At 42.5% G+C, this 22,556-nt stretch overlaps 3 protein-coding genes across 3 annotated transcripts in view; 2 read left to right on the top strand and 1 right to left on the bottom strand.

Annotated features, from left to right (window-relative positions):
- Positions 1-22,556, top strand: part of LOC115693852 (heavy metal-associated isoprenylated plant protein 3-like) — an 81,517-nt gene that overhangs the window by 43,976 nt on the left and 14,985 nt on the right. The gene's annotated exons all lie outside the window — the stretch shown is intronic.
- Positions 4,487-11,082, top strand: LOC115662478 (ABC transporter B family member 1). The gene is made up of 10 exons (XM_030584624.2): positions 4,487-5,081; positions 5,204-5,258; positions 5,373-5,548; positions 5,643-5,843; positions 5,920-6,179; positions 6,258-6,574; positions 6,797-7,020; positions 8,294-8,667; positions 8,798-9,512; positions 9,646-11,082. The coding sequence occupies exons 1-10, from the start codon at positions 4,515-4,517 to the stop codon at positions 10,927-10,929; spliced, it is 4,173 nt and encodes a 1,390-aa protein (XP_030440484.2). The 5' UTR covers positions 4,487-4,514; the 3' UTR covers positions 10,930-11,082.
- On the bottom strand, positions 14,079-22,255 carry LOC115693843 (histidine--tRNA ligase, chloroplastic/mitochondrial). Its single transcript, XM_030620906.2, is given in 12 exon segments — positions 14,079-14,465; positions 14,541-14,704; positions 15,226-15,354; positions 15,816-15,958; positions 16,327-16,444; positions 17,723-17,797; positions 18,871-18,963; positions 21,102-21,231; positions 21,384-21,472; positions 21,680-21,775; positions 21,857-22,085; positions 22,087-22,255. Coding segments are annotated over 12 exon segments (1,497 nt in total). The 5' UTR covers positions 22,179-22,255; the 3' UTR covers positions 14,079-14,326.

The raw sequence follows: 22,556 nt of genomic DNA, 5'->3' as shown, positions 1-22,556 counted from the left end.
TTTTGCTCACATGTGCTGATCCATTAACCCATAATTACAAGAAACCTAAGCTATCCTCATACCAGACAGCAGTTGAGCTATTTGTAGAATGACTCTAGTTGTGGTCCGAATACAGATCACTCTCCAATCCTCGAGCCCGCGACTCGCTTCTCTCCTATCGAAATAGTTTCGGAGCGTGGTCGCACATGTGTGCAGCTATTTGAATAGAATTTCACCTAAGTGCCCGAAAGCAAAGAAATAGGAATTTAATGTGCCCGCGACACTTGTGGCGCACGGTGGGATTCTTAAAATCTCTTAAAACTTCGAACAGATCTCGATCTTTAACTGTTAGCTTTTCTCCCTCCTTTTTCTTTCCGTGCATTCTTTTCTCTCGGGTGGGGGGACAAATGGGCAAAATTTTGTGGAAATTAAGGTTGGAAAGTCGAACAGGTTAATAGCAGAGCTACAGCAGTTATTCAACGGGCACAGGTTGTCCCACGGCGGTTTCTGACACCTCATTTTCGAAGCCACTGTTCACGCCCCTTCTCCTTGTCCTGCACGCCTCCCGCTCCTTCGGCAGGGAGGGAGTCCCACACAGCGCAGTGCCGTCGGTCAACGCTCGCAATGAATGCGTCGGCTCTGATGGAAAATGGGAAATGTTCACTGCGAACGACAGGTGGAAACTTCAAGACTGTCGCAGTTTCTGACTTTGAAGGCTCTCTTCAAGATGTGCACGCATAAACTTTTTTTTTTTTTCGGGGGAGAGCATTCGTCGAGAAAATAATTGACAGGAGAATTTATGGCTCGCGTCCTTTACAATAATTGCATTGAAAAAAAATTTGTGCTGTTCTTGATTGTGCATGCTTGTTGATCCGTGTCGGAAGCTTTAATCTTTTTTGTAATTAGATCTTGTTTGCAAAATGTTTTTTGTTTAAGATTGTCCTTAGGCATTTGTTGAGTAACTGAATAAGAAAAGTTATTTTGACCAAAACCCTTATTTAGATACACGTTTATTGAGTCAAATTATTCGATTTTTCAAAACATTAATTACACGTATCGATAAAACAAAGCTAGTACATTGAAAGTTGCAATTTTTTCTTATTTGAATACTTAATAAGTGTCCTAAAAATACTCTTTAATAGAAGTGGCACTTGTTGATGAGTTTGTTGTGTGCTCGTTAAGCTTACTTTATCACAACAATTTCGGTTTTCCAAAGGTTGATCACACATTTCACAAAAATCATGATAACGTGCGACGTATCGTTATGAGCAAGCCTTAGTATACGAGTCATTTCTCATAATAGTCTGTGTCGTGTTTTTAAATAAAATTATATTTTATTCTCGACGGAAAGGTAACGTCAAATTACCAAGAGTAAATTCGAAATAACGAAAACATCGACATAAAACGAAACATTATTCTTTAAGCTTCAAGCTATCAATGTGAGTTCGAATAATTTCCCGCTTAGCGTTATCACTTATCGAAGATCAATATGGTTACTTCAATTTTCTTTTTAAAGTTAGAAGTTAATACAAATTTTCCTTAAGCCGGTGCTTGGAATGATTTTTACCTTTTATTTTACTTTTGAAATCTAATTTTCATCAAACATCAACTTCGTCAAAAAATATAGTTAGAACATATATCATTTAACTATTGTTTTTTTTATTTTTTAAGAGATAATACTAAAGTACTTTCTAAAGAACGGTATTTTCATGGTTCCCACGAGGCACCATGCCTTCATAATCTTTTACCATTATATTGAAATGCAACAAATCTCAACTATTCAATAGATCTTGGTCCGGATATTTTTTATTTTTTATTTTTCAATTCAACGGTGAAAAACTCGTAATGGGAACGTAAAACGAACCGATACTTGTATATCGAGAAAATGTAGAAGGTCAAGGGCCTCAAGGTCCCGACGCTCCCATCAATGAATCCTGCCGAACCCAAGGTTCCAAATGATAGAAGCTAAAGAAGAAAAGAAGCAGCTCCAAAGTTCACACCAGGAGCTTATTATATTCCCAATAGTGAAAGAGAACATTTAAAAATTGCTTTTGAAACATGCTCGAGTAAAATATCAGTTAATTAAAAAGCAATTGACACTTTTTACATCCTATGCATTTTCTTTTACCATGGATAGAAAGACTTGAGTACTTTTTACATCAAACTTTCGCAAATGGCACTTAACCCTGCTTTACCTTAGTATTGTTGGGACATCTCATCAAATAGTAAGGTGACTTTAGTTGTGTGTCGATCGAGATGGGCAACACCTCGTGAGAGACACCTCGGACCTCCAAAAGCTAAAGTGAAAACAAGCGAATATTGTTGCGTGTGTATATTATATCGCAACAGTTATTTGCATATTTTCAAAGGTTTCGAGTTTTTCTTTAACTAACGTCAAATTGGGTTAGCCGCATATTTTATCAAAAGATGAATGGTACTTGAAAAAAGCCTACCGGGATAGAGTCAATTAAACAATGTTTCGTTAAAAATGTTTTACTTGTACATTTTCTCATTTTGTTGAAGACTGCATCGTATCCATTGATTAGTCTAAACTTTTACGCTGGATATTCTAACACTTATAATAAAAATGTCACATCATACTTATCTTGTAATATTTGTGATATCTTACCTAACGTAAGTCCAATCACTAATGATGTTTGATGACGAATGTTACTATAGATTAGTTCATTTTTACGATCCTCTAGGGTATTTTAGACTAAGTAGTACTCCATTGGTATTTATAATCATCCATGTATATTGCAAAAGAAAAAAAATGCAATGGTATGGTTGATCACAATTCCTTTTGCACCCTAGCGCACTAATAAGGGGTTTTAATAATGATAGTTAAAACATACTTTAAACAATGAAAAATGGAACGATTTATTGCTAACTTGAGTTACCGAGATTATCGATGACAAGTACGAATTTTGTTCGATTGACTTATGCACGCTTTCTTTCGACAGAAATAAAATTCGAAAGACGCAACACGAAATTGCCGTTCCGTAGACAAATTATCCGGTTTTGTTACAGGGGCAGTATCATCGGACTGATTTTAATGCCAAATCCATATCATGCATCGGACGAGATATAATTATTTTCTCAACAGTCAAACTCACTTGGAATCATATAGTTCATTCATGATACTTGAAGAACGCATTGATTTTTTTTTTCTTTATATTTCGATTGGCAAAGGGGAAAATACCAACACGGTGCTGATAAAACTAGAAACAAACCGGCAATAAACTGCTCCACCTGCCAATCCCCAAAAAGTCAATAAAGAAGAAAGCTTTTTTTTTTTTTCTTATTTTGGTTTTCCTCTGCAGTGCAGAGCAACAGGGTGAGTGAAGATCGCCGGATTTGAAGGAGACAGACGGACAGGACGACGACCATCCATTGTATGTGCAAAGCAGCCAGCCGAGAATTTTCATCAGCAAGCTTTTAACTTGCTATTGCGCTGCTGTTAACTTCCCAACCAAGCCACCTGATCCATCATTATCAACTTCTGTCCAATAAAAAGATCATCAGTTTTTCCCCCCTCTTTTTTCTGAAAAAAAGCCAGTTTTTTTTTGGGAAAAAAAACCTTAAAAAACCCTAAATCATGCTACCGTGACAAATTTATTACAAATTTTTTTGCGACATCAAAAACTCCAAACTGTGCTCTACTTACTGATGTCACTCTAAACTTTTTCTTGTGACATAATAAATTCTAAACTTGTTGTCAATGCTTCGATAGATAATATTTCAGCCAAAATAATATCTGAGTGATATGTTAATGCTGTTTGTTTTTTGGTATTTATGTAGGCAGATTTGTCATAGTTCTCGTGGTAAATTTGTCATTTAGTTTTATATAAATAAAATTTAGGACAAACGCATGGTATAATTTAAAATTTTTTTATGAGACTCTATTTATTATTTTGTTCTTTCCCACTTTGAATTCGTGGCCAGTTAAAGAAAGAAAGGAGTCTGTCCCAGTCAAAAGCCCATCTCCAAGTTTTCCCACACACAGTGCTGCTTGTCGGAGGGTCTCTCTCTCTCTCTCTCTGTGCTCCTGTGCTCATCTCACCACCACCCGTCGCTTTCCGTGTTTTTTTTCCTTTTTTTTTTTTACAGAAGAAGCACAGGACCGAGCACAGCCCACACCCACTGACCGTGAAAAAACACGTCTCGAAACCAATCCCTCCATCCTCCTTGCACAGCCAAACAAGAGCAGCACCACCACCCTCGGAATAAAAAAAAGAAGGAATTTTGAAGAAACCCCAGAAAGCAAAAAAGGAGAGAAAGAGTGGGACAGAGAAAGGAAAGAGCGGAAACAAACAAGCACACCTGATCTAAAATAAAAAAGAAAGCCAGGTCGATCGTGGGAGTCGCCCCGGTCAAATAATCAAAAGAAGAGGAGGAAGGAGGAGGAGGAGGAGGACGGGGTGCTGTGCTGTGCGTGCGCGCTCTGCTCTGTCTGTTCACAAAAGAAGCGGGTTTTTTTTTTTTTGGCCATTTTTTTTTCTCTTTTTCTTTTTTGGCTCATTGGGTCTTTGCAAATGTCACAAGATTCTTCTCCCCAGGAGGAGATAAAGGCCGCGATTGAGCAGTGGCGTTGGTCAGAAATGCAAGGCCTTGAGCTCCTCTCCGCCTCCTCCTCTCCTCCTCGCTCTGCCCTCCCCCACCCTCCAGCGGCGGCAGACCCCAATTCGGCGCTCGAATCAGCAGCTTCGGCCCGACAGAGCGTGCCCACAAAGGCAGGAGAAATGGATGCCGCCAATACAGCTGCTGCTTGTGCCGGTGATGGTGCTGCTGGTGCCGGTGCTGTTGTTTCTTCTTCTTCGTCGTCGTCGTCGTCAGCTGAGCACAAAAGGGATGGCGGCAGCAGCAGCAGTGTTGCGGGTGGCGACGGCGAAGAGAAGCCGAAAGATGTTCCTGCGGTTGGGTTCGGCGAGCTGTTCAGATTCGCGGATGGGTTGGATTATGTGCTGATGGGGATTGGGTCTCTGGGGGCGCTCGTACATGGGTGTTCTCTGCCTCTCTTCTTGAGGTTCTTCGCCGATCTCGTCAATTCCTTCGGGTCCAATGCCAACGACATGGATAAGATGATGCAGGAAGTCTTGAAGGTAATGCGCTCAGAAAAGAAATTAAAAAAAAAAAAGAAACTCGGGACTTTCAGTTTCGCACCCATTTATCTGCAAATCGTCACAGTCACTGATCTTGTTGTGCTTGTGCAAACACTTGGCAGTACGCATTTTACTTTCTGGTGGTGGGTGCTGCGATATGGGCTTCTTCATGGGCAGGTCTTACCCTCTCTCTCTCTCTCTCTCTCTCCGCCGTTATGGTTTCTTCTCTTACATGGGTTCTCGTGAAATGTGATTCTTGAACTGAAGAGATGACGTAATTTGTGGTTGCAGAGATATCATGCTGGATGTGGACCGGGGAGAGGCAATCGACCAAGATGAGGATCAAGTATCTGGAAGCTGCCCTGAACCAAGACATAGAGTACTTCGACACGGAGGTTCGCACCTCCGACGTCGTCTATGCCATCAACACCGACGCCGTCATGGTCCAGGACGCCATTAGCGAGAAGGTCTGAGGCCCACAGCAGCAACGTCTTCTCCAATCCCCTTATTACTCATCAATTTCATCTCCTCATCTTCTTGTTTCGATTTCTTGTGCTGCAGCTGGGGAATTTCCTACATTACATGGGGACGTTCGTCTCCGGCTTTGTGGTGGGATTCACGGCCGTGTGGCAGCTGGCTCTGGTCACCCTCGCCGTGGTCCCTCTAATCGCCGTCATTGGCGGGATCCACACCACCACTCTGGCCAAGCTCTCCGCCAAGACCCAAGACGCTCTCTCGCAAGCTGGGAATATCGTCGAACAGGTAGAGATCTTCCTTTTCCCCCCTTCTGTTTGGTTTTTCGTTCTTTGATTTTGATGGTGGCTGAGTATGTTAACAGACGGTGGTGCAAATACGAGTCGTTTTGGGCTTCGTGGGGGAGTCGAGAGCACTCCAAGCGTATTCCACTGCTCTGAGGAGAGCGCAGAGGACCGGATATCGAACCGGGTTTGCCAAAGGAATGGGTTTGGGCGCCACCTACTTCGTCGTCTTCTGCTGCTACGCCCTCCTTCTCTGGTACGGTGGTTACCTCGTCCGCCACCACTTCACCAACGGCGGCCTTGCCATATCCACCATGTTCGCCGTCATGATTGGTGGCCTGTAAGTGTTCCCGACTCTGTTTTCTAGGAAGAAATTTCTTTCATGGTCTCTTGCTGATTCTTTGCTAATTGGGGGCAGTGCATTGGGGCAATCGTTGCCGAGCATGGGGGCGTTCGCCAAGGCGAGGGTTGCGGCTGCAAAGATTTTCCGAATAATCGACCACGAGCCAAGCATCGATAGGAATGGTGAGTCGGGTTTGGAGCTTGACTCGGTGACGGGACTGGTGGAGCTGAAGAAGGTGGATTTCTCGTACCCGTCGAGGCCAGACGTTCGGATACTCAACAACTTCTCTCTCACTGTGCCTGCCGGGAAGACGATTGCTTTGGTTGGCAGCAGCGGGTCTGGTAAAAGCACGGTTGTTTCGCTGATTGAGAGATTTTACGATCCCACTTCTGGTAATTTCTCGAAAACCTAACTGACAAATTCAATTTCTTGTGAAAAAATTAAATCATCACCGAAGATGTTTGATGGTTGATGTTTTAATCCCATCGAAGATAGTTTCTGTTCTCGGGGTGAGTTGATTATGCATGGTTGAAGAGGGTAATGTCAATGTGTTACACTGTGTCGAAAAAAGAAGAAGCTGTTTGTGTTGATCAAGGTGAATGAACGTGTTTCAGGGCAAGTCATGCTGGATGGGCATGACATAAAGACACTGAAGTTGAGATGGCTGAGGGAGCAAATAGGGCTAGTAAGCCAAGAACCAGCTCTTTTCGCGACCACCATCAAAGAGAACATCTTGTTAGGCCGGCCCAACGCAAGCCAGGTCGAGATCGAAGAGGCGGCCAGAGTCGCCAATGCACATTCCTTCATCGTCAAGCTCCCAGATGGCTTCGATACACAGGTTAGCAAATTATTCAGTCTATTAATTGGTTCTGTTGCATTCTCTTTTTAGGCTATAGAATTAATTGAGACATGGAATTATTGTTGGGAAGCCTTTGTTTTCCTGTTTCCTGTTTGAAAGTTTTGTGTGCAAATAGCTCTATAAGATCATTGATTTCTTTAATTAATTTGCCTCTTAATGAAGAGACTATGGGGGTCATATTGATGATGTTGGTGATTATAGGCATTTGATAATCTGTCTTTATGTCAGTTTAGGGAGGTGGAGGAGTGGGTGAAGTTGATCATTCCTAAAGCAAACACGTAATCATGGATTTTGACCAGGAAGGGTCCACTTTTTTTGGTAGACGTTTTTAAGAGAACTCATAATTGCTTAATTTTTTTAATTTACCCGTTCATTTGGTCAACATCCGGGACCCAGGATTTCATTTCATTTTAAAATGTCGATGGAGGGAAGTGGTCCGTCTTGTAATGCAATAATAAAGAAGATAACATGCTTCAGTCAACAGTGCATGTGCAGATATCGACAAGACGTCTTTATAGATTAGGCAGAAACCAAGTACTAAAGAAACTGTTGAGGATGGAAAACCATGAGAATAGAAGAGAGAATTCCAGGAAGAGCGCAATGGGAAACCAGGAAAAATAAGCACATGCAGGGCACGATACGAAGATGAACAACTTAACATGAATTGGTGCATAGCGAGGTGTATTGGTTCTATTAGGAAAGTTACGGTTTTTTTTTTTTTTTTGGTCACTGGACTATTACGTTTTGAGAGGGGGAAAAAAAAGGAGAATTTGCCCTACCAGCAGGGACAAAAGATTGAATGACATTGGTAGTGAAGATGAAACAATTTTTTTGGACTAGAAAAGGGAGCAATAAAGCAGAGAATAGTGGTCACAGTGCAGAGTCAAGTGAAGTAAAATGCGAAACGGGTTTCGACTATACAAACGGGCTGAATGATGTTAAATTTTAACTTCTCAATGGAATTGCAATAGCAAAGCATTCTACGACTGATTACAAGTTCAATACTTTAGTATCGCGAACCATACTGCCACCTCTGAGAGGAAAAGATAAAATGATAACTTAGAGGAGAGTTGCCATAAACTCCAACATAAAGACTGAGTCTTAGTTGATATCGCATATCTTAGCTGGATGGGTCCAGATGGACTTATTATCACTCGAATGTGGTTTCTGTACTTCCTGTTCAAAGGAATTCTGTTCTGAAAATAAGGGGACAAGATTACCAAAAACTGAGTAGTAATCTCTTAAATGACAGGTTGGGGAAAGAGGGCTACAGCTCTCAGGAGGGCAGAAGCAGAGGGTAGCCATAGCGAGAGCGATGCTGAAAAACCCAGCAATATTACTCCTAGATGAGGCTACAAGTGCATTGGACTCGGAGTCAGAGAAGCTTGTGCAGGAAGCCCTTGATAGGTTCATGATTGGAAGAACGACCCTTGTGATTGCCCATCGCCTCTCCACCATTTGCAAGGCTGACCTTGTGGCTGTACTTCAGCAAGGAAGTGTCACTGAGCTCGGAACCCATGATGAGCTCTTCGCCAAAGGAGAAAACGGAGTTTATGCCAAACTTATCCGAATGCAGGAGATGGCTCATGAAACCGCCCTTAATAATGCAAGAAAGAGTAGTGCAAGGTAAATTTCACTTCTAGTAGTTGTACTAGTCTGCCAATCATTCCCTTAAAACTTCTGTTCTTAGAGTGTTGTCTCTTGAGAAATTAAAGATTTCTTTTCAGACGATCAAACATAAATTTTATTGTCGCAGGCCCTCCAGTGCAAGAAACTCCGTGAGCTCCCCCATTATTGCACGGAATTCATCATATGGAAGATCACCATATTCTCGTCGCCTATCAGACTTCTCAACCTCTGATTTCAGTCTTTCTCTTGATGCATCTTACCCAAATTATAGGCTTGAGAAGCTTGCTTTCAAGGAGCAAGCCAGTTCCTTTTGGCGTCTTGCTAAAATGAATTCCCCCGAATGGGTTTATGCTTTAGTTGGGTCCATAGGCTCTGTCGTTTGCGGCTCCCTCAGTGCCTTCTTCGCCTATGTTCTAAGTGCTGTCATGAGTGTCTACTACAACCCGGACCATGCTTATATGATTAGGGAGATTGCAAAGTACTGCTATCTACTGATTGGTCTTTCATCGGCCGCGCTTCTCTTCAACACCCTGCAACATTTCTTTTGGGATATTGTTGGAGAGAACCTCACTAAACGGGTGAGGGAGAAAATGCTGGCAGCGGTGCTAAAGAATGAAATGGCATGGTTTGATCAGGAGGAAAATGAGAGTGCAAGGATTGCAGCAAGGCTATCTCTTGATGCCAACAATGTCAGGTCGGCGATCGGAGACCGCATATCAGTGATTGTGCAGAACACAGCCCTCATGCTTGTTGCCTGCACTGCAGGTTTTGTCCTGCAGTGGCGCCTTGCCCTTGTCCTCATTGCTGTCTTTCCAGTGGTCGTTGCAGCTACTGTTTTGCAGGTTAGTGTTTTCCCAATCGATGTCATTAGTGAATTTTGGTATGTCTTGTGTGCAAGCTCTGAGAATGTGCGTCAGTAACCTTTAATTTATGCAATATTCCACTTATTTATTCCTGTTTCTTCACTTTTGACAGAAAATGTTCATGACTGGCTTTTCGGGAGACCTTGAAGCTTCCCATGCTAAGGCCACACAACTAGCTGGCGAAGCAATAGCCAATGTAAGGACAGTTGCGGCCTTCAATTCTGAAGCGCAAATTGTGGGTCTTTTCTCCTTCAACCTTCAAACTCCGCTTCGGCGCTGTTTCTGGAAGGGACAGATCGCTGGAAGTGGATATGGGGTGGCCCAGTTTGCACTCTATGCTTCATATGCTCTTGGCCTTTGGTATGCTTCATGGCTTGTGAAGCATGGGATCTCTGATTTTTCCAAGACGATACGTGTCTTCATGGTTCTCATGGTCTCTGCCAATGGAGCGGCAGAAACATTAACTCTTGCTCCTGACTTCATCAAGGGCGGTCGAGCCATGAGATCGGTATTTGAACTGCTTGACCGGAAAACTGAGATTGACCCTGATGATCCAGATGCTACTCCAGTCCCTGATCGCCTCCGTGGGGAAGTCGAGTTCAAGCATGTGGATTTCTCTTATCCATCCCGTGCTGATGTGCCGATCTTCCGTGATTTGACTTTCCGAGCCCGTGCAGGAAAGACCCTTGCGCTTGTAGGCCCCAGTGGATGTGGCAAGAGCTCGGTCATTGCACTGATCCAGAGGTTCTACGAGCCAAGCTCCGGGCGGGTCATGATTGACGGCAAGGACATTAGGAAGTACAATCTCAAGTCCCTACGGCGACACATTGCGATGGTTCCTCAGGAGCCATGCCTTTTCGCTACCACCATTTACGAGAACATTGCATATGGGCATGAATCGGCCAATGAGGCCGAGATTGTGGAGGCTGCGACCCTAGCCAATGCCCACAAGTTCATATCAGCGCTTCCTGAAGGATACAAGACATTTGTCGGTGAGAGAGGAATTCAACTCTCTGGAGGAGAGAAGCAGAGGATAGCCGTTGCTCGAGCGCTCGTGAGAAAAGCAGACATAATGCTGCTCGATGAGGCGACCAGCGCGCTAGATGCCGAGTCGGAGAGATCTGTACAGGAGGCATTGGACCGTGCTTGTGCTGGGAAGACAACCATCGTGGTGGCCCACCGACTATCGACCATCAGGAATGCCCATGTCATTGCGTTGATCGATGATGGGAAAGTGGCAGAGCAAGGTTCGCATTCGCATCTACTGAAAAACTATCCAGATGGGTGCTATGCAAGGATGATACAGCTACAGAGATTCACTCACAGCGAGGTGATCGGAATGACGTCAGGCTCAAGCTCTTCGAGGCCGAAGGAAGATGGGGAAAGAGAGGGCTGATGAGTTTTGATACCCAAGGGGAATTTCTTTATACCCCATCATATGTTTTTGGAACTCTTTTTGGTTTTTTGGGGTTGATCTCGTATAGTATAGTGATGTGTATCATTATCTAATTGTTCTTAGCTATATATGTTCTCACCAATATCTGAAAAATGCTCTCTATAAATGACCATGTGTGAGCTTCTTCGATCTTCGTTCAGGTCAAAAGGAACCACACTCGCAGTTTGCATAACAAGAAGGAAGTCAATGGACGCAATAAGATAATTGAGAACGGGAAGTCGCAATTTTTTTTTCTGATTTCCAGCATGACCTTGCTAGTTTGATCGTTAAAGGCGGTACCCTTTGGCCTGTCGAAGTGTAGAATCGCATCATCCCGAGTCGGGACGATCAATAAATTTGGCAGCGTAATCTTTCCTGTGAACAGAATGACACAAGCACGTCGCGGTCCGCACATATACAAGATCAAAGTCAGGTGTAAGTTCCGGATTCCTATCTGAACCGGATCGCTCGGCATGCAATTACGCACGGCGAACACGAATGATGGGGGCCTCGTGGGGAGCAGAATAATGGAGGTGGTTGCACATGCGTATCCGCGGAGTCCTAAAGACAAGATGGCGACACTGAAAGCGAGAGTGAACGACAAAGGAATGTGGACAAGGAAGGGCTCACTCGAAGAGAGCGTCCATGCACACTACACAACACAGCCAGTACTTTGTGTTAGCCTGTGGTGGACAAAGCGTGAGAGAGATGGGAGAAAAGAAGGAAGAGAAAATGACAGAAGAAGATGATGGTATTGGTTGTGGTCCCTTTTGTTTTCGCGCTCGCTTCTTCTTTTCCTTTACATTTCATTTGGCTTCCTGAGCTGGGAATTATGAGGTTACGGCAAGCCAAAATTTTTGCCCGAACCCGGGTCCATCAGCGGAAATTTTTGCCTGGACTTGAATCCAATGGACCAAATGCATTGCAACCGTAGATTTTGTGGGACTCGCTTATGCGGCCAACAAAATCAATGATTGGGAGTCATTTGGTCCGGTGGATTCGAGTCGAGAGAAGAAATTCTGAGACCATCTTTACTTTATTTTGGTTTGCTTTTATCCCTTTTGTGGGGATGATACGCAGCATCCAATTACTGACTGCAACGGGAGTCTTGTCTTGATTGAATGTGGCATCATACGAAAAACAGCAGTAGAGACGAAGAACGTCTGAAGCACGTGATCGATTACGATCCTCGTAACATTTTCTTTTTCAGGCTACTCTCTGAGATTATGTGATTTATGGTAGGGAAAAAAGTAGCATTTTCTCTTTGCGGGTGCGATCCAGGAGTTTTTGAGGACCCACGATGTAAAGCTGCTAAAGAAAGCGATGCTCTTTCTTTTACTGTATTCGACCTCTTCTGCTGTGACATTCATGAGGCGTGGTCGGATCGGTCCTTTTGTTTCAATGAGCAGAAGAGAAGGAAAATGAAAAAGTTGTCAAGTGGTTAACAGAAATGGGAAAGTCCTAATGAGTAGGTAGTGTTTTGTCTATATATTATGTGATTTAATATCATCTGAACCATTAATTATGCGGACTCATCATGCAGCCTAAATGATCAACGGTTTAGATGACTCCGTAATTTTTATTTTATTACAACATTATGTTCACTCTGTGTGATTAAGAGGTTGTAATAGAAGGAATATATGCACGTTGACTATGATAAGGTTTGGATAGATTGTGGATCTACGAGCACTTGAGGAAAGGCATGTACAATCCTCTCTCTCTTCTTTCTCCAACCCTTGCCACTGCCTCGTCACACCTCCGTTGCTAATCATCCCTCTGCAGCTCTCCCCCCCCTCTCTCTCTCTTCTTGTTGTTGACGAGCCATTGATGGTGCAGAGCCGGTGGACACACGGTGTTGAGCTCCATTGTAGCCGACATTGAGCTCGACGCTCCCACATGAAGGAGAGACAGGGACCCTTTAGAGAGAGAGGGAGAGAATAGACGAGGAAATAAATAGGCTGGAGAGGATGTGGATCTGAGTGGAAATGACTTGCCTGTAGCGGTCGAGTGGAGGAGGTCGCCGTGTTCAACAGCATTGACTTGATGCAACCAAGACATCGACGGGGGAGGGTGAGAAAGAAATTAGGATTAGAAATGATAAGTTGACATTGTTCTTGGATCGTTCTTGTCAGATCACATCCAGTTCAAAGTGAGATTTGGTTTGGATAACAGACTCTTTTTTTTCAAGAAATAGCAGAATGTGGGAAAAATTATCTCCTTTAAATTGTTGTATGACCTTCCTTTACAAGTAAAAGATGTGAATGCTTAAGCTATCTCGGCTGTGCAAGTTGACAAGCAGCGGACCAAAAAGAAAAGAAAAGAAAAGAAAGAGTCATAGAGAATTTAAGACGGCGAAGAAACGAACGATTGAAAATGGTACCAAGCGTGTCAGGGAGAAGAAACGAACAATTTAAAACGTCCAGTTGCAATATGAACATGACCAAATGGGAACTACAGAAGGGGATGACTACAAACTACATTTCGCACATATCTTTCTGTACTTCTTGTGTACTAGAAAATAATGATATATCTAACAAATTGATGGGCTGAAAACGACCTAATTAGTTGAAAAATTGGGAAGTGATGGATCCTAAAGATTACAAAGAGATAATTCCAATCTAGATTATATACGTTTTCCTGACTAGTTAGCCTGACTAGTCAGCGTGAGAGCTAAGCTATCCTCATGGTGCTTTCGTTCTACCTGTATTGAAGATGACATTATGCGCTTGTCATTTGTATCATCAAACTCTTTTACTAAGGACTAAATAAGATGCCGATTGCGACAAATATAAAAAGGGAGGTGTTTTATATACTGCAAAACACGAAAGGATGGGGAATTTATATAGAAGAGCAAAGATCGATTTGAGCAATGATGTTCTAGCTGATCATAAAAGGCTGTAAAACAGAATAGAAATCGAATATCGATACAAGGACAATATCACGGCAACAAACGTAAAAATGTCGAATCGGAATGTTGTGGTACGTCAGCACTTCCTATTACTCCGCCGCAAGCCCAATGAATGATTAAGATCAACACTGATAGAATCAAGCAGGCTCAGAAAGTTCAAATTTTTTGGACTTAAAGAATCATGGACAGCCCTAAAACCTAATTCCAGCAAGAATATGTTCTTATTTATCTGGCTGAAAGCAACCGACAGAGAATATATGATTAGTATGTGCCTCAAAATGGTGATTGAAACACAAAATAATACACTGCAAAATTGACTAGCCATCTCTGTTCTAAACTATCGTAAGTTTACAAAGAATAAAAATTTCAGGGGGATAAATAAATGGACGAAGGTTGAAACCTACAACTGAATGGCTACAAAGAACCCTGGACATGTAATCAGGTTAATGTTTACTCCAGCTCAACTAACTTGACTTCATATTGCTCACCGGATGAGAGTATTTTCACACTAACCATACCCTTTTGCCACTCGGCAAGCCCCAACAATATCAACCTCTGCGCATTTATTCGAGCTGCCCGCTTGAACACCCTTCACCGACACAAGGAGTAATCAGAGGCAACAAACCAAACTTGTTAATTTGGTAGAAAACTGCAAATTACATACCATTTAAGGGGTTTGCCCTCCAAAACCAAGTCAACACTTTGACCTTTCTCCCTGAGTTTAGTGGCAACAGCAGCAGCAGCTCCTTGAAGATCACTGTCCAGGGCACATACTATGTTCTCTACTTGATGGTCTAGCTTTGGCAGGAGACCCTTCTCCTTTAACAACTGCCAAACAAGGGGAAGCTCTTCATGAATCACGCAAAATTGGAGAATGACATTTCAGAGATTACCTATGTGGACTACTCTTGCACCTTTTTCTTTCCTTTCATGTGACATTTAAGCATATAGACCCCAGCAAAGCACATATAATAACGTCTACGTGTATACATCAGCAAAGCACACAAATTTGTATTCACGTGCACACCCTATTGACCCAGTCATGAGACTCACCACAACGAAGCTCAAACAACTTGACTGATGTAACTAACTTATATTGACTGAGAGAAAGCTAGATAATTATGGAACGGATAAATGAATCCCCACGACTAGAATACATGCTGCATAAAGCTGGAAGATGGTAAACAACCGGATTACTAACTTCGCAAAGCTAAAAATAGAACCACCAGTCACCAAGCCTTGTTATTGACAGGAAAATTCACTAAGAAAATAATCCTCTCTGATGACCAATGGATTATGCTTCCATGAGTGCACTATCGATGAAAGTTTCAAAAATATCCAGAACATACTTCCACTATGACCGCGTCACCAAATCCAAAGCCACAAGCTGGAAGATCATCACCACCAAAAGTAGAGAGTAATTTGTCATATCGCCCGCCGCCGCATATGGCTCGCAACTTTCCTTCTCGATCGAAACCCTAGGAAAGATTGTCCGTTTTAAAAATGAAAGAGACCTGATTAGTAACATCAAAGTGGTCATTTATTTGGCAAGGAATGAGGAATTCTGTGAACATACTTTATGTGCATATTAACCACAGGTACATAAATATCTGCACACAAACTGCACATCTGCCTTGTTTTTCTCCAAGGTAAGTTTCACATGATCTGCCCATATATGCAAAAAACGAGCAGCATTTGCAATAGCAGCACCTAAGGAATTCATATAGCTAACCTTAGAACAGTGCATTTCCTAACATGGATATGCTGGCGATAGTACATCCATGCATAAATGCCACAAGGCAAGTACGGATTGACCTTTAAAACATCATGAGGAGAAAATCATAGACCGCAATGGAACAGGCATGTGAAACTACAATTCTCCCCAATAAATTTTCTCTTTCCTCATATCATGTTAAAAGGTATCATGAATAGTCTTCACCTCAAATACGATACCAGTGTAGTAGGCAAGCCCTCGAACAACAGATGCATCAAACTGAATCCACTCCGAATAACCAAACTTTTCAGCAAGGGCGAATAATTGTCTCAGATCAGAAATTGCTTCCCCTGAATCTCCAAGAATCTCTACATCCATAGAAAGATAGTGTTCCCAATCCGATTCAGACAATGCTTTAATGATGATTAATGACATCTTCATTGAGTTTCCTCAACAATACTCAAAAGATCCAAGGAATATGGATCTTGTACACCTTGCACAAAGAAATTTGAGTAGCATATAGAATCCTTAAATTGTTAAGATTTTCAATAAGGCTGTCCCACTAGATAAATAGAAAAGGGGTAGGAAAAGGTTCGAAAGGACAGGTTCTACGAAAACATGCCCTTGTGTATGAAAACTTCATCTCATGACCAACCATTACAGGAATTATTTTGCAAATTCTAGTTATTTGGTTATAGCTATGTGAACATCAAAAAACTTCCCAAGAGAAACTAACCTTCCAACTTTTCCAGTGAATTTATAGAGAGCACTTGGAGAAGGTCCTCAACTGCTACCTCAGACATCCCGGCAAGCTTCAAATCTTTCTTAATATCCTCCACTGGAATTTTTCCAATCTGCTTTCATGGCAATGCCCCCAGAGGAAAAAAATTGGAACAAATTGTTCAGTAAAAATTTATAATGAATTCAAGAATAATGCATATAATGTTGGGTTAATACCACGAAAAACCCTAAACTGGTACACTTGTGACACATTTGACAATTTTACCCCGAACTAATTTTTAATATTATTATTATTATTATTATTTTTTTTTTTTTTTCCTTCACTTTCAACCTCGGTCGGTTGCCGGTCCGGCGAGCCGGCGAGGCCGCTCGCTCGGCGTCGGGCGAGGCCGCCCTCGCCGGTCTGGCGAAGGCGACCCTCGGCGGTATCGGACGAGGGTCCCTCGCCGGATCCGGCGAGGGCCGCCTCGCCGGCGTTGAGCGGCCCTCGCCCGACGCCGGATCGCGAGGGCGACCTCGCTCCGTCGGGCGAGGGCCGTCCTCGCCGCCCAAGGCAAGGGCGACCCTCGCCCGACTCGAGGCGAGGGCGGCCTCGCCCGACGCAGCGGGCCGCTCGACGCAGGGCGAGGCCGCCCTCGCGATCCGGCGAGGGTAGCCCGCTCGCCGTCTCCGGCGAGGGCGACCCTCGCTGCGTCGGCGAGGGCCGCCTCGCTCGAGTTGAGCGAGGGTCGCCCTTGCCCCGGGAGGGCGAGGCGGCTCTCTCCGACGCCGGCGAGGGCGGCCTCGCCGCTGCCGCTGGCCGTCCCGGGCCGACGCCGGCGACCGCCAAGGTTTGAAGATGAAAAAAAAAAAAGAAAAGAATAAAGAATAAATAAAAATTCGAAAAAAATAAAAAATAATATTAAAATTTTAATTCATGGTAAAATTGTCACATATGTACCGAGTTTGGGGTTTTTGTGATAAGTTCAGAGGTAAAATTGTCACGGGTATACCGCTTTAGGGTTTTGGTGGTAAAAAAATAGTTCGGGGTAAAATTGTCACGGTGTACCATTGGGGTTTTTATGGTAAAAAAATAGTTTGGGGTAAATGTATCACAAGTGTACCAGTTTAGGGTTTTTCATGGTATTAACCCTATAATGTTCGCCAGTGATCTTTAGTTTTCCCATCATATGAATACAAAAATCATAAACCACACCAGACAATATAGTATGAACTCTTTTCCCTTTTTTTCCATCCATGATCCTGTTGCTTCTAAATGTCTGGTATCCACAATCATTCTCTATACATGAGAACAGAATAAAGACTACCGCATTGAAAAGCGTCAAAGTAAAGGAACCAGAAGAAATTTGTTAGCATATCAAGTTCTAATACAAGGAGTAAATAGGACTAACCTTGTCTATGATTACACAAACCCTGCCAAATGAATCTTCTGGAACAGAATAGGACCTCAAAACTTCTTGCAGAACCTGATCAAACCACCAAAAGATATCAAAGTATTAAGACCCTTTCACAATTCCTCGAATCATGCGCACGGAACGAATTAACCATGCAATGGCTGAAAAAAGCTTCAACAGAGATCCTCGTATGTACGATCATACAAAAGAAGAAATTAAGAAGTGTGACCTCAACAACCAATCACAATTGCACAAAACTCCTCCAAAATGGTGATGGCGATAACCACAAGAACAATGACCAAAGTCAACCAGATATATGATCCCAACAACCGAATCTAACAAAATTAAATCTAAACATATTCCATCAACTGATTATGAAGTCATTTTTCAGAATACTGAAGAGGGCAGCACTATCAGAGTGAAATGAATGGCAACGTAATGAATCTAGTGTGGGTTCCATTGTTTCTATTAGAATAATTAAATATTAAATCACGCCTTCATCTAACAGCTTAAGCTTTTAGAACAGTTGGCAGGAGTCCCACAGAATCTCACATGGTATCAGAGTTGGAGGTCTTGAGTTCAAATCTTTTTAGGCCTCATTTGTCTCCCCAATTAAATATTTCCATGCTTAGTACTAGGCAAAAAACCAGACTAAGCGTGAAGGGGGAGTGTTAGAATAATTAAATATTAAATCACGCCTACATCTAACAGCTTAAGTTTTTAGAACAGTTGGCGGTGATCTCACAGAATCTCACAGTTTCCATGGTTACGTATAAAAGGATGAGGTCCTCTCTATGCACCGGAGCCCCTTACTACATTTAATCAATGCTATTAGCAATTTGTACAAATACTTTGGCTCTACACATGCATTATCTAGTAATAGGTCTTTCACGATGGGATCTATCCATCCACTTTAGGGATTCATCTTTTCTGCTAGAATTTCCACGCTTCAAATAACCCTCCGAGGTAAAGTTCTACGACCATTTTTGAAGGAAAAGTAGAAGTTTAATGCACTTAAAATATAAGAAACAGACTTGCGACTGGTTAACCAGATCAACCAAGAACCGAGAAAAATTAAACCATGCCAGAACAAGTGCATCAAGGTAAGTTCAAATAGTCTTTATGCATCAAACAAATATGCATACCTTACGACTGGAGACCTTAAATCCAACATCCGATGCAGTAACTCCAATTCTCTTAAAGAAAGTGATTATTGAAGATATAAGTTCTGCTTCAGCCTAGTGAACAAAGTTCATAAGGAAAAATCTCATGAAAAGTTAATTGAGAGACAAGTGCATCCAATGCATTGAAATAAAGTAGATGACGGTGAGTTTATTAGAACAATTACTAATCATTCTACAAGAAACAAAGAGAAGAAAAAGAAGAAAGTTGTCCATATCACGGACAACAGGGGAAGACAGTTTCTTTCATTAGAGCCAAGGGAATGTTTACCCCCTCTTTCTTTCTATTCTTTTCCTTATATTGAATATCATTATGGGAGGCTTGGAGTCTTCTTTGTGTTCATATATCTTTGGATATTCTTCCACTAGGGGAGAGGGAGATGATAGGAAAGGAAGCAAAGCACAAGACGAGGTTCCCAGTTTCTATTCTGGAATTAAAATACTACTCGGGACCAAAGTTTCCTTACCATATCTCAAGAAGCACATTCAATTGAATTGTTGAAGAGACTTCAAGCCCCGATTTTTCTTTTTTTGTACTAAACTAAAAGGATGGGGAGGGCCGACCAAAGTGGTCTCTCCTTCTGGATGTTACCACGACATTCCCATACCCACTACTCAATTTTTGAATTTAAAACTGCGGAGAGGTCACCATTCAGCACCACTCACAACCTATTGATATGAGGTAGGCAATCCTTGTCACCATAGTCCCACTGAGGTTGTAGAGGCCCTAAACCCATTTACCAAAGCGAAATGCACACACTACTACCGCAAGCAAATTCGAACTCATCATCTTGCATTTGAGAAGATAACATGATGCGTGATTACAAAACCACTAATCCCAAATTAGATTTATATTTCCATCATCGCTATCTAAACTTCATATAAAAAAAAAAAATAGAGAAATGCAAGACAAATATAGTTTATATGAAGTTAGAGAAACAGGGGCATAGGGCAAAACAAAAGGTCCATTTCATTTACGGAAAAGAGCCGTTGAAAGACATTCTTCCTTCTTCTGCTGTTTAACATCACTAGGAAAATAAGTGCTTACAAAATGTTTTCATGTCAACAAAAGTTTACGCTTAAATTCTGAAAACTGTTATTTGCGAGTAAAAGGTGGAGATTATTCACCACATTCACTTTGGCCTCTACCAACATCATCTACGAACTCGGTTGTCTGGACTTGGATCTCAATTCTGAGTTCTGGTCTATTGAGACCCAAGACCTCGAGTCAGACCAAATTTTCTCAAAGCCCACTTAGAACCCAATCATCAAGGCCTAGACCCATCTCTCTTGCCGGAACCCTGATAGTGGGAGCCCTAACCCAGCTACAAGGAGCTCTCACCTGGGTTCCCCTCCTGTAGACCAAGGTTCTAGACGCACGGACCAAGTTCCACGGCCCCCAAGTCTAGGCTCCATGGAGCTCAGCCTGGCTCCATACCTTCTGCACCTCCAAACCTTAGCCACCTAAACTAGGACCACAGCTGTAGGGGCAGGGCTCCTACCCTAGACCCAGGTGCCCTTGTAAAAAGATTGTGTATCGGCTTTCCATTAGTAAGCACTGGAAAATTATTCACATCATGATAATACATCCAAACACAAGTTCATTTTTCTTGAAAACAACTTGTCTAGAAAGTATTTTCCAACCTCAAATTTACCATGATACGAACAAAGCCTAAACCAACAGTCTATCACTGTACAAGCAAGCTACAGTGAGTTTCATCATCTCCGCAATCGTTGCCAAAACAACAACAACCATAACAAGATTAATACCAATATCATCGATATCTAGTTTCAACGCTATCCAACTCTATATCTTTCGAAGAATGTGGTAGACATGGATCACCTTCCTCGACATACACGACACTGAATGAAATCCTCTGTTCTAATTTGGTCTGGTCTAAATAAATAAATAGGATATATAAAGAGTCATATTGTTTTCTAAGATTTGACAGGCTTTCTTTCGTCTCCCGATTGTGGGTTTGTCTTTCTTTCAGTAGTTATTCTTGTCTTTGCTTTTTTTTTTTTCGGTCGAATTCTTGTATTTGCTTTGGAAAACCGTCTTTTACTACTTTGCATGATCTTTGGCGATACCATAATCTCGACAAGAGATTTTACTCTTTGCTTACAATTTTAACAACCATGTCCAAAACAGTAAGCTAGATGGTGAAGTTGATACAGAGCTTAGCAGGACTTACTGTAACCTCAGGTACTCCGATGATGTCCATATTCCATTGATAATGCTCACGACGGCGACCCCTAGTCATTCTCTCGTATCGCCAACACTGCCCAATGGCAAACCATTTCAGCGGAAGAGGTGCAGATTTTCTGGACAGAGAAAAACATGGAGATCAAATTCTGGCATCTGTACCTGGATACAAAAATCATAACTAGAATAAATAAGCAATAATAGAGAGATGCGCAACGGTCTGGAGAAGGTTAAGAACACATCAACTATTTCTCTGCAAAACATTAAGTACCCTTTCTGTATCACCAGCCTCGCAAGAGAAGGGGTGAGCTCGGGCCTCAAGGCGACACGGCGATTCCCCCGATCCTCAAAACAGTATAGCTGCATTAGACATGATTCTTCATATTTAAAAGAGCCGCAATTGAAATGTGAAGCTGAATTAGTTGGCAAAACAGAACCCATATGCCAGAGTAGTACACTTTCAATCCAACCACAGACTATTAATGCAAGCATTATATATTTCTCGCGGCGGCGTTAAATTCGATCAAACACAGAATATTTCATTAAGGCAACAAGAAAAACACTAACTTGGTCCCTTATCTCCTCCCCTGCTTTTCTGATGAATAACGCCTCCGACTCCAGCACCGGAAAGTCGACCTCCTCGAACCCAAACAACCGCGAAACCTAATAACCACGACGACAGCATCAAAAACAGAAATTGACATAATTTCTCGATTCTACTCACAGGAAGATTAAGACGCTAACCTCCCTGAAGTTGTGGAAGAGCCAGCTCCGGAGGCGCATGTCCTCGGGAGGGAAGTCCCGGGTACCTTTCGGAGGGTTGACATCGATCCTCTGGACCTCGTCGGCGAACGGCGGCGGAGGAGTCAGGGCGCCGGTTCTGCCGCCGCCGCCGCCGCCGCCGCCTATCAGGGGCTCGGCGGAGGGGAGAGAAGAGTGGGTTCTAGGGTTAGCGGAGAGGAGGGGGACAGTGCGAGGAGGGAAGTGGCGAAAGGATGAGAAATGGGTGGGGAAGTATGGTTTGAAGTAGCAACTGAAGCGTGGTTGGAGGATGAGGAGCGAACATGGCGGCTTCGCAGGCATTGTTTGGTGCTCTCTGTATCAGATACAGAGCAAGAGAGAGATAGAGAGAGGGAGAGAGAGAGAGAATTGCAGTCAGCTCAGTTTCCTCCCAAATTTTTTTTTTAAAAAGAAACACTTTTTTTTATTCCAAAAGTCTATAAAGGCTTCTATCTAATAATTTTTATTAATATTTCCTGGACTGTTGTTTTTCTTCTTTTGTGATCAAATCAGAGACCTTTTTTTTTTTTACGAAAATCATCTAAAATTTGAAGTAATTTAATAAATTTAGTTTGTGCTTTTTATTGAGACAGAAAATTATCTATCGAGACAAAAAATTATCACTCAATATAAAGTTGATACTTATTTTTAATTAGCCCTTTTG

This window comes from Syzygium oleosum, unplaced genomic scaffold (genome assembly GCF_021117445.2).
Source record: "Syzygium oleosum isolate NSW1041296 unplaced genomic scaffold, Sole_v2.1 Sole_v2.09, whole genome shotgun sequence".
Lineage (NCBI taxonomy): Eukaryota > Viridiplantae > Streptophyta > Magnoliopsida > Myrtales > Myrtaceae > Syzygium > Syzygium oleosum.
Note: the sequence above shows the minus strand (reverse complement) of the source record. Positions and strands in the feature narration are given on the sequence as shown.

Excerpts from the sequence above, each read along its gene's own strand:
- LOC115662478 (XM_030584624.2), top strand. The coding sequence starts at position 4,515 with ATGTCACAAGATTCTTCTCCCCAGGAGGAGATAAAGGCCGCGATTGAG. Across the intron at positions 5,549-5,642 it reads AGGACGCCATTAGCGAGAAG|CTGGGGAATTTCCTACATTA; the intron begins GTCTGAGGCCCA and ends CTTGTGCTGCAG. Across the intron at positions 6,180-6,257 it reads GCCGTCATGATTGGTGGCCT|TGCATTGGGGCAATCGTTGC; the intron begins GTAAGTGTTCCC and ends AATTGGGGGCAG.